This window comes from Leucoraja erinacea, chromosome 23 (genome assembly GCF_028641065.1).
Source record: "Leucoraja erinacea ecotype New England chromosome 23, Leri_hhj_1, whole genome shotgun sequence".
NCBI lineage: Eukaryota > Metazoa > Chordata > Chondrichthyes > Rajiformes > Rajidae > Leucoraja > Leucoraja erinaceus.
Genome location: NC_073399.1, coordinates 22,002,290 through 22,014,412, shown reverse-complemented (window position 1 = coordinate 22,014,412; position 12,123 = coordinate 22,002,290). Strand labels below are relative to the sequence as shown.

The 12,123-nt window shown below is 41.7% G+C and overlaps 1 protein-coding gene across 4 annotated transcripts in view; it reads right to left on the bottom strand.

Annotated features, from left to right (window-relative positions):
* mprip (myosin phosphatase Rho interacting protein) overlaps positions 1–12,123 on the bottom strand; it is a 323,068-nt gene that overhangs the window by 64,847 nt on the left and 246,098 nt on the right. For all 4 annotated transcript variants that reach the window (XM_055654084.1, XM_055654083.1, XM_055654082.1 and 1 more), the window contains exons 12-15: positions 10,913–11,002; positions 5,613–5,722; positions 4,137–4,698; positions 2,876–3,013 (exon numbers count right to left, since the gene is read on the bottom strand). In XM_055654084.1, the coding sequence (XP_055510059.1) occupies positions 2,876–3,013; positions 4,137–4,698; positions 5,613–5,722; positions 10,913–11,002 (900 nt within the window). The remainder of the gene's footprint in view (positions 1–2,875; positions 3,014–4,136; positions 4,699–5,612; positions 5,723–10,912; positions 11,003–12,123) is intronic.

Here is a 12,123-nt window from a genome sequence, read left to right as displayed (position 1 = left end):
CATAGTTACGCGTATTACATGTACTGCGGATGAAAGGCACGGGAGAATTCTGCCTACCTAAGATCGATTCTTAAAATAATCATTTAATAAAAAATACTGAATTTAGTCAATGAATTGGAAATCTTTTCTATTGATATTTAATAATTACCTTTTTATAATTTTAGTCAGGGTAGGCTCTGCCTACCATGCCTACCCTGACGACATGTGCCTGCCCTCAACGTGGGAAGGATTGCTTGCGTTGGGGGAATGGGTTGCATTGGGGAACGGGTGAGGGGAGAGAAGAGGGAGGGTGAAGAGAAGGGGGAGTGTCGGAGGATGAGGGAAAATGAGCCGCACCTGCGCAGTTGGGGGCTATGGGTGAGTGGTGGATTATTGCATTGGGCGAATGGGTCACATTGGGGGAATGGCTGATGGGAGTGATTGGCTCCGGGGTGAACGCCTGTCTCCGGGGTGAGCGCCGACACCGCGTTCGGGGACCAGCCCCCCCCCCTGTGACGTTGCGCACCCCACCCCCATTGGGGGACGGGGCCCAACGGGTCACACTTGGTCTTATATATATATATTTATATTACGAAAAATAAAGACATTTACACCATATTAAAACACTTGCAAAGTTAAAGTCTCATAATTTTAAAAATCTCATCTTCACATTCTCTTGTCCAAGAGTATTTCCATTAAAATAAATGGGTCTCATATCCCATGTCAGGTCTAACTGATATAGGATTCGAGAGGCTGTTACCCAGCAATAATACTAGAAAGTCAACTGTTCTACTATTCGATTTGTGATCCCAGTCATTACTGACCTTTTCATCAGCTACAAAGGAAGGCACTATTCTATGCATATTGTTAAACAAAATTGAAATTTCTTCATAAACATCTGAACATTTTTATACGGGTGCAATGCGTCAACCGCCCCAACATACTTGGGTACACCTGTGCCTATGGCCATTGTCACTGATGTCAGATCAGCCTTCCTGGAAGGGGAGTACCTCCTACTGTGCTACAGGCCCAGATGGAGTCCCTAGCTGCACCAGAACCTGCACAGTCCAACCAGCAGGAGTATTTATAGACATTTTTTAAGTCTCTCCCTATGCCAATCTCTAATTCCCACCTGCTGTAAGACCACTACTATCATCCACGTGCCAAAGAAAGCAACATAGCATGCCTTAATAACTATCATATGGCGGCTCTGATATTCGTCACAGGAAGTACTTCGAGAGGTTGGGCATGTCGCACATCAACTTCAGCCTCCCAGGTAGCCTTGATTCTCAGCAATTTGCTTACATCCGCAACAGGATAATGACTCTGCACTCATCCTTGGAACATCTGGATATCAAGGAAAATAGCCTTCTATTTATGACTATAGCTCTGCCGTCAACACCATAATTCCAACTAAACATCTTCAAACCCCTGGACCTAGTACTCAGCACCCTCCTCTTCAACTGGATTCTTGACTTCCTGACTTCCAATGAAGTGCAATGCACCTAGGATCAGCCTCTCTCTCAAGCAAGCAGGTTATAGGCTTTGGACTCAAATGAAAACAATTTCAAACAAAACAAAAACAGAAAATGCTGGCAACACTCATCAAGTCTGGTCACATTTGTGGTAAGAGAAACAGAGTAAATGTTTCATAATTCGTCAGAATAAAAAGACAAAAAAAGGGTGGGAGGGGAACATAGAACCTGGGTTAGTACGGCACAGGAATAGGCCCTTCGGCCCACAATGTTCGTGCCAAACATGATGCCAAGTTAAAATTATCTTTTCTGCCTGCACAATCCATATCCTTACATTTCCTGTATTTCCATGTGCCTATCCAAAAGCCTCTGAAGTGCCAGTATTATGTCAGTCTCCATCACCACTCCTGGCAACGTGTTCCAGGCACTCGTCACTCTCTATATAAAAATCTTGCAGATCTTCTTTGCTCAGATACTTCTGATAGGTTGAAACCAGGGTGACCTCTCAGTGTGAAGAAGGGTCTCGACCCGAGACATCACCTATCCATGTTCACCAGAAATGCTGCCTGAATTGTAATTTACTCCAGCACATTGTGTCCTTTTGTGACTTCCCATATCCTCTCGGCAGGTTAAATGAGCTTATTGTGTCTCTTTTGCAATTTTGACAAAGGATCTTGAACTTTAAACTGCAACACTGTTTCTTTTCCCACATATGTGGCTTGATCTACTGAATATTTCCAGGATTTTTAGTTTTTTAAATTTAGACTTCCAGCACAAAAAAATGTGACTTTCAGATAATTACGTAACTCCCATTTATACCTACTCTACACTTTTTTTATTTACTTGTCCCATTATCACCCATTTTGTTCTCCACCATCACTTTTGTGATTCCATAATCCTCATTCTTCCCTATCATAAACTATGCAGTTCTCATCTTTCCTCCTGCTTTGCATCAAAAAATGTTTTGTTCTCAAATTTTAAGTTCTGTTGAAAGGGGTTTGACATGGAATGTAAAATCTGCTGTCTAACCTAACAGCATATTTCCAGCATTTTGCACTTTGTTTTGAATACAACTCATTGTTTGTTAGAAAGTGATATTTTTGCATCTGAAAACTAATTTCTAATTGCCAAGGATTTTATTTGGTTGTTTATCTCTGAAACTTATTGACTACTGAAATACTTCTATTTCTCCTCCACATTATACTTTACTGCTGCTATATTGCTCCATTAACATTATAAACGGCTAATAATGGTATAAAAGCACCAATGATTCTTCATGTTTCATGCAGCAGTCCATGCATTAAAAAAAATGTTAAGTTGTCAGTTCACAAAACATGCAAGGGGATTGTAAAGAAGGGTAGCAGTTTCTACATGTCAAAAGGGGGACATGCCTGGATAGAACAATACATTTTTTCTCTTACCTGGGAGATATAACCTGAACGGACCTGCTGCTCACGTTCTAAGCTAGCCTTCAGCTGGGCTTCCAGCTCCAATTTGTACTTTTGAGACTCTACCAATTCCTGCTTGCAATGGTCCAACTGGATTTTCAATTCTTCAAGCTGTGGAAACAATGAATCATAGTTTATAGAAGTCTTCACTAATATTTTACACATTTGCAATGATTTAGCTGAAGCTAAGGCTGGTATATAGTGATATAGCTGCTGCCTTACAACTATTTGAAGAAGAGTCCAGACTTGAAACATCACCGATCCATTTTCCCCAGAGAAGCTGTCTAAACCGCTGAGTTAAGGGCCTGTCCCACTTGAGCGTCATTTGCGCATCATTTACGCGACATCTTAAAAATTGTTTGGCGCGTAGTGGCGTAGGCAGTCACGCGCGGCGCTCCAGGATTTTGTGATGCTCAAAATCCTCGCGCACCACCTGCAAATGATGCCCAAGTGGGACAGGCCCTTTACTCCGTCATTTTGTGTTTTCCAATGACTGGGTTCAATCCAGACTTCTGGTTCTGGCTGTGTAACATTTCCTTCACGTCACTGGTTTTCTCCTGAATTACAAAAATGTGCAGGATAGTAAGTTATCTGACCACTATAAATTTTGCCTAGTGTATATGTGAGTTGTAGAATCAATGTAGGATTTGAGGGGAATGTGGGGAGAATGGGTTACAAAGAAAATTACCCATCTGTAGAAAAAGGCGCAGAGGCGACGGAAGAAGAGCTCTACATCGTGGCGGACCCGGAACTTGTTGAGGTGTGGGCGGATGGGAACAAAGGTGAGGCCTCTGCTGAGGACACTCCCCAGTTCTCCCACTAGTCTTATTACGACTACATTCATTCTTTGTCCCGCCCCCTTCCCTGACATCAGTCGTCTCGACCCGAAATGTCACCCATTCCTTCTCTCCAGAGATGCTGCCTGACCCGCTGAGTTACTCCAGCATCTTGTGTCTACCCGTAAAATTTATGTTGTCTCCCACTGATGTAATACTTGTCATTAAAATTCTCAGGCTGTGTAACCAACATTCTGCCATCTGCTAACTTGCACCAGAAATCACCCGCTTGGCATCTCCTGCCCCAAACACTTTGTCCCTTTGATTCTAGTTCTTTGTCATACTACTGGCAATCATATATATTGTTGCTCGAGTGTAAAGAGAATGTGAATGTAAAATGTTGTATTTAGAAACTAACCACCCATGCATTTTAAGGGAATATTATACATTTTTATTACCTCTTTTGTATGGGCTTCCAGCAGCTTATCAATCTGTGACATCTGTGAACTTGGAAACACTGTTGCCAGGGGAACCCGCCTTTCTTCCCGGAGAGGGGTCCGTTCTACCTGTTGCCAGTGCTCTTCAATTTCATCGTGCACCCTCTGCTTCTGATCCAGTGGTGGTGAGGAACTGACTGATTCAAATTCTATCTTGCTTGCATCACCTGAACTTGGACCCGCTGCACCAGCCACAGCCTCGTATCTTTTTCTACGTTCCTCACGCCGTTTAGTCCGTTCCCATTCATTCAGATCTGTTGGAGGTGAACCGAATCTCTCCGAATTGCTGTCATATAAATCTGACTTTGCTGCTCTTTCCTGTGCCAATGTTTGTGCAATTGGCCTAAATTCTGCCCAATCAAAGGTTTTTGATCTTCCCTCTCTCCTCCTTTCACGTGCGCGGCTTTTTCGCTGCCCTGTCTCTTTATCCACAGAAGATGTTTCAGATGATGGAGAATCTGATTTGCTATCATAATGCTGTGTTGTATCTGGAAGCATCACAGCACACTGTTCCTCTGGCAAACTGATAAAAGAAGAAATAGAATTGAGATTCTTTAACACGCCCAAAAGGTACATGTAATTATTTTGTGTAAATAATTCCGTTAATGGCACAGCTTAAATGGAGAGGTGGGAAGAAAGCTGAAGCACCACAAAATCAGGCTTGGAATCACATCTATACAAAATTTGCAAATGTCTCTCAAAAGCTTATAAAATTTCGCAATATAAAATATTATAATAGGATTCATCATCGGCGAGCCCAAGCATAGGCTATATGATTGTTTCGCCAAAGACTTACGCTTTGTCCATCAAGGCCTGTTGGATCTCCCCGTTGGTAATTATTTTAAGTCTCCTGCTCATTCCCATACCGACTTCTCTGTCCTGTGCCTCCTCCATTGCCAAAATTATGCCACTTGTAAACTGGAGGAACAGCACCTCATATTCTGCTTGGGTAGGTTACAACCGAATGGTATGAACAATGAATTCCTCAATTTTAGGTACACCGCATCCCATCATTTTATTTTCTTCCCCTTCCTTCTTTCTTGACCCCAATGCACACCCATTCTCCCATTATGCCAGCCCCATACCCCAGTTCTCTTTCAAACCTCTTCTTTCCTATCAATACCCCTTTGTTTCCTTGTATAGTTTTTGTCTCTTCTTCTCTAGCCTGTCCACCCATTTGCCAAACAGGACCCCTTCTCACATGTATCCAACTATAACGTGCCAGGTTTTTGTCCCATCCCCACCTCTTGTCCAGCTTTCTCCCTCCCACTGCAAGTCAGAAGTGTCCAGATCCAAATAGTTATCTATCTGTGTCCTCCACAGATGCTGCCTGACCCTCTTAGTTACACCAGCGCTTTTTGTTCTGTGCAAGATTCCAGCATCTGCAGTTCCTTGTGTCTACAAAACATGATAGCACCTATGCAGATAGATTCTTACCTAGCAACATCTGGTGCTGTTGAAGGTCGGATGTTTTTCATTAACGCCTGCATCCAATTCCGTCGAATACCAGCAGTCATTGCAGAAAGGGTAAACATACCTTCCTGGGTCTGTAAAAGTAAAAAACATCTGTATTCTCTATTTCATGAATCCAGCTTAGCATGCCAATTAATAAAATTTTAGTGATGAGAAGTGAATGGCAAATGTCATAAAACATTATTTGAAAGTTTGCAAACTTGATTGCGTGCCATCCTGCTCCTTGGGATAGGGGATAACTTAATCACAGGTTTCAATTGTTGTGGAACTGGACTTTGCACATTAAGTTGCTATGGATATATCAGTCCCAGTATTCCTATGTAAAGTGCCATTTGTGTTTCATACCAGGGAGGGGTGCCAACATCCATCATCACCCCTCATCCTGGTATATGTGGCGGGCGAAGCAGAAACCATAATATGGACCATAATATTTAGATTACACTTTTGGATCTCTGGAATGGTTTAACAGTAGGTTTTTTATTTACCTCATATATTGAAAGTACAGCATGTGAATAACATGCAAAAAATATATATATTTTGAAGAACTGCTGTATTTATAGGATTTTTTAACATTAGTATTTCTTGAAGGGCCTCTTGCTTCATGAAGCGTTCTTTCTCCTTAATATCTCTATGTCATATGATAAATATTCAATCTCTTGTTCAGTGATGAAATTCTACTTTGCCATGAATCTTATATACCAACCTCCAATGTTTTTCTCCTCACCACATTGATTTTTTCCTATTGTTCTTCACTATCACTGTGAGTACAAAGTTCATCATCGTAGAGCCAATATTTTTATCTGTTAATGTACACTTCATGTAGGTCCCTGGCCATACTTCATTGTTCACACCCTTTATGCAATGCAATAATTCTGCTGCTTCCCATTTGAATTTTAATTAAAGCCCTTAAAGATATCCTTATTCACAAAGTTATCCCAGAACGAACTTTTTGCACAAGATATCCAAAGCCTTATTAGACAGTAACAATTGTTTTGCTAAATTGTATTTCAGATGTAAATTACTAATTACGACCATACATCAGCAAAATCAATTATGTTTAATGTTTTCTCTTTACATCGATAACCAGCACCGTCACTGTTAGGCGCTCCCCCCCCCGGTGAATGCTATGTACTTACCTTTCTCTGTTTCTCTCCCGAGTACAGACCTTGTGGCTGTGAGTCTGGAATCAAGGGGTTAAAAGGCTCCTGTACCCGATTGGCCAAGCTGCGTCAGGTGACAGGTGACTCATCTGAAGCTTAAATACCAGAGTTTCCAGGATTCTCTTCTTCGTAGACCCTGACTTGTGAGCAGTCTGCTGGTGTGAGCTGAGGAAGGCCTGGCCACATGGCATAGAACTTTGTGCTCTTTCACCATTACTTGTTAACAAATATTGAATTGGGACGGATTAGGTCTGACCTTAGTGTTTTCGGGTATTTTGTTTCAGGGTTATATCTCTTTAGGCAGGTTTTAGAGTCTCCGGTTCGGCGGCCCATTACGTGGCTGGCTGGAGCACTGTTTAATTGTTTGTTAGTCCATCCATATCCCTGACTGGGTTGTTTGAATCAGGTTTGGGTTTTGTGTTCCATTGAAAAATTAAAACTATTTTTGAACTTGAACCTGGTTTTTGAATTATGTTACGCGGCTCTGAAGTATCTGCATTCGGGAGTCGTAACAGTCACTTCCTGCAACCCTAAAGCCTGTGCACAAAGCATATGATAATGCATGATTGGACCTACAACCCAATTCATCTGGAATCCTGAAAAAAAAATTGGACTTTTCTGATGCTTGCACAACAGATTTTACACTTGGCCTCTTTCTAAAAAAAATGATTAATTGATTGATTATAATCTAAATCACGTACTTTTGAGTATGATTATTCTCCCATCAATAAAATTGCAGTAGGATAAGAGACGACTTATACAAGCTCAATGAGAAAGTTATAATGTTCAGTCCTTAGAATGTAGCTGGGGACTCAATCCAGACCAGTTACTTTTCATGGGTTCACTCTTAGGAAGGCTGATCTTACATCAACTACAATGACTACGGGTACAAATGCACCCGAGGCTGATGAGCCGGGTGATGTCCTTCCATCGATCTTCTGTTCAAAGTGATCATAGAATGCATTGAGCTTGTTGGGTAGGGACATGTTGTTGTCAGCTATACTGCCCCACTTCACTTTGAAGCCTGTAACAGATTGCAAGTCTTGACACAATTGACAGGTGTCCATGTGGACACCTTGGGACTCTAGCTTGGTCTGGAATTCCCTCTTAGCTTCCTTGATGGATTTGTGAAGTTCATAAATAGATTTTTTTGTAGTGCTCAGGATAGTTTGACTTCATTGCTGCAGACTTGGATTTCACCTGGGAGTAGACTCATCCATAGTTTCTGAAGGGAGAACACTCTTATCTTCTTTGATATGCATTCCTCTACACACTTACTGATGTAGCCTGTGGCAGCAGTGGCATTCATATAGGTTCTTCACGGAGTCCTTGAATGTGAACCAGTCCACCAACTCAAAGTAGTCTCTCCAGCAATTTTGTCTACCCGTGAAGGTTCTTGTCTTTTTGCACAGACTAGCACTGCACAACTTTCTGCATTGGATCCTCCCACTTCAGTTTCTGCTTATAAGCAGGGAGCAGAAGCACAGCTAGGTGATCTGATTTTCCAAAGTGTAGGCCGCAGATAGATCATGTTCACAAGCTATAGGAGTAGAATTAGGCCATTTGGCACATCGAGTCTACTCTGCCATTCAATCATGGCTGATCTCTGCCTCCTAATCCCATTTTCCTACCTTCTTCCCATAACCCTTAACACCTGTTCTAACAATACTTTGTCTATCTCTGCCTTATCTCTGTGGCAATGTTCCACAGATTAACTACCCTCTGACAAAAGAAGTTCCTCCTCACCTCCTTTCTAACCGAACACCATTTAACTCTGAGGCTATGATCTCTGGTCCAAGACTCTCCCATCAGTGAAAACATCCTTTCCACATCCACTCTTTCTATGTGTTTCATTATTCTGTAAGTTTCAATGAGGTTCCCCCTCAACCTTCTAAACTCCAGCAAATAGAGGCCCAGTGCTGTCAAGCACTCATCATATGCTAACCCACTCATTCCTGGAATCAATCTCTTAAATCTCCTCTGGACCCTCTCTAGAGCCAGCACGTACTTCCTCAGATATGGGGCCTAGATTTGCTCACAGTACTCCAAATGTAGCCTGACCAGTGCCTTATAGAGCCTCACCATGACATCTCTGTTTTTGTATTCCAGTCCTCTTGATATAAATGCTAGCATTGAATGGCCATTTCTTACCGATTTGACTTACAAATTACCTTTTTGGTGTCCTGCACCAGCTCTCCCAAGTCCATTTGTACTTCCGATTTCTGGATTTTCTCTCCATTTAGGAATTAATCTACGCATGTATTCTTATTACCAAAATGCATGACTCCGCACTTTGCTACACCGAATTTCATCTGCCAATTCTCTCCTAACCTGCTGCAGAGTCCTTGCTTCCTCTACACTGCCTGTCCCTCCACTTATCTCAGCATCATCTGCAAACTTGGCCACAAAGACTTCAATCCCCTTACCCAAATCATTAATATACAACATGAAGAGAAGTGGCCCCAGCACCGACCCTTGCGGAAATCCACTAGTCACTGGCAGCCAACCTGAAAAGGTGCCTCTTATTGTAACTCTTTGCCTTCTGCCTTCCAGCCAACCCGCTAACCACGCTAGTATCTTCCCTTTAACACCATGGGCTCTCATCTTCCCTAGCAGCCTGACGTGCGACACCTTATCGAAAGCCTTCTGAAAATCTAGGTAAACAACATCAACAGCCTCCCCTCTGTCAGTCCTGTTATTAACTCCCTCAAAGAACTCCATTCAATGTGATCATGGCTGATCATCCACAATCAGTATCCCATTCCTGCCTTCTCCCCATACCCCTTGATTCCACTCGCCCTAAGAGCTCTATCTAACTCTCTTTTGAATGCATCCAGAGAATTGACCTCCACTGTCTTCTGAGGCAGGGAATTCCACAAATTCACAACTCTCTGTGTGAAAAAGGTTTTCCTCATCTCATTCCTAAATAGCCTATTCCGTATTCTTGAACTGTGGCCCCTGGTTCTGGACTCCCCCAACATTGGCAACATGTTTCCTGCATCTAGTCTGTCCAATCCCTTAATAATGTTATATGTGTCTCTAAGATCACCTCTCATCCTTCTAAATTCCAGTGAATAAAAGCCCAGACGCTCCATTCTTTCATCATATGGTAGTCCCGCCATCCCGGGAATTCACGTTACACCTACGTTACACTCAGATTTGGAGTCCAAAACTGCACATACTCCAGGTGTGGTTTCACCTGTACAACCGCAGAAAAACCTATTTGCTCCAATACTCAACTCCTCTTGTTGTGAAGACCAACATGCCATTAGCTTTCACAACATGCTTATTTTCACTGCCTGTTGTACCTGCATGCTTACTTTCAGTGACTGATGTACTAGGACACCCAGGTCTCACTGTACTTCCCCTTTAACTAACCTGACACCATTCAGATAATAATCTGCCTTCCCGTTCTTGCCACCAAAGTGGATAACCTCACATTTTTCCACATTATACTGCATCTGCCATGCATCTGCCTACTCACCCACCCTGTCCAAGTCATCCTGTATCCTCATAGCATCCTCTTCACAGTTCACACTGTCACCCAGCTTTGTGTCATCTGTAAATTTGCTAATGTTACTTAATTCCTTCATCTAAATCATTAATGTATATTTTAAATAGCTGCGGTCCCAGCACTGAGCCCTGCCGAACCACTAGATGAAAAAAAGTACTGAGGTGACATTCTATACAAATGTTGCAGTGGCTATTTAACACACAGATAATTGTTTGGTAGCACTTCAAGTACTTTCATTTTTAATTTAAATATTTTAATATTTCATTCAAATTTACTACTGAAAACTTGACAGCCTTGGACCACAAGCACCTTCATTAAGCCAAGATGAATTTCAAACTGAATTGTGTTTTATCATTACCAATAGGTAAGTGAGGAGCTAATTACTAATCTTTGCCACAAAACAGTCAATTTCAGATCTATGATTCTATTATACACAAAGTTTTAGCAGAGAAGTTAACGTCTGTAAAAATCAATGTTGATGCGAGTCATAGAAAAAAGATTAAGAGCTGCAACATATAATTTAAATAATACATCATCTAAATAATGTAATGACTAGCATTCTAGTATCATTCAAATTTGTTAAAACTTACATGAATTTGAAAGCCATAATTTCTCTGGACTTGATATTCAGTTACGTTGTAGCAAGCAGATAAATCAATTTCACCATCGAGATCTGATGCCTGGGGGATAAACAGAGTGGTTATCAACAGAGATCTAGAAATCAATTTCCGAGATCCTTCTAATATAAAACGATATCCAAATAGAGGAGGCCTATGTATTTGCCTCAATATTTCAACACTACAATCGTGTCAGATAATCTTCAGACGTAAATCCTAATTTTGTTCGATCAGATGTTAGAATGGTTCTGAAACCTGCTACTTAAAACACACTTATTTTCTTTCCTTTCCAGTTCTGAGGAAGGACATCAAACGTGAAATATTGACATAGTTTCTCTTTCCACACATGCTCCCTGGTGTTTCCAGCATTTTCTGTATAAATGTATAAAAATAGCCTTTATTAAAATCTGACAATGTGCACTTTAACCACATGTGATTTTTTTTCTCTTACAAATCTCAAATTGTGCAGTACAGAGGCAAATAAATAATCGATGTGTCTTTGTCCCAAACATTATGGAGAGCACTGCACATGTATCTATTAAGAAAATGGTGACAAGGCAATGAGAAAATAACACAAAGTGCTGATCAGTGGATTAAGCTGCATTTCTGGAGAGCATTTGAGTTGCTGAACCAGGCTGTGATGCAATCAGTCAATGTGCTCTCCAAAGCACAGGAATGAAGATTACAAAAAGTAGTGACACCGCCCAATCCATCGTGGGTACTGACCTCCCCTCCATCAAAGACATAGGAACCTGAAAACCGTGGTGTTCAGGTTCAGGAACAGCGTCTTCCCACAACCATCAGGCTATTGAACACTATGAACCTATAGAAGTTCAAGACAGTATTTGTCAACATACCAAATTTCCTCAATCTTCTAAGGAAGTAAATGCTTTAATGGGCTTTCTTAATGATTGCAGCAATGTGCTGTGTCCAGGACAGATCTCCAGAGTTATGCACACCCAGGAATTTGATGTTGCTGACTCTCCACCATCGAAGACAGGTTTGTTGATTCTCTGCCTTCGTATTCTACAGTGAACAATCATTTCCTTGGTTTTACTGATGTTGAGAGCAAGATTGTTGTTCTGGCATCATTCAGTCAGAGTGGAGAGCAGGGGACTGAGCACACTGCCTTGAGGTGCCCACAGCCGATGGTTTAGAGGGGGAAGTGCTGTTGCCAATTCGTA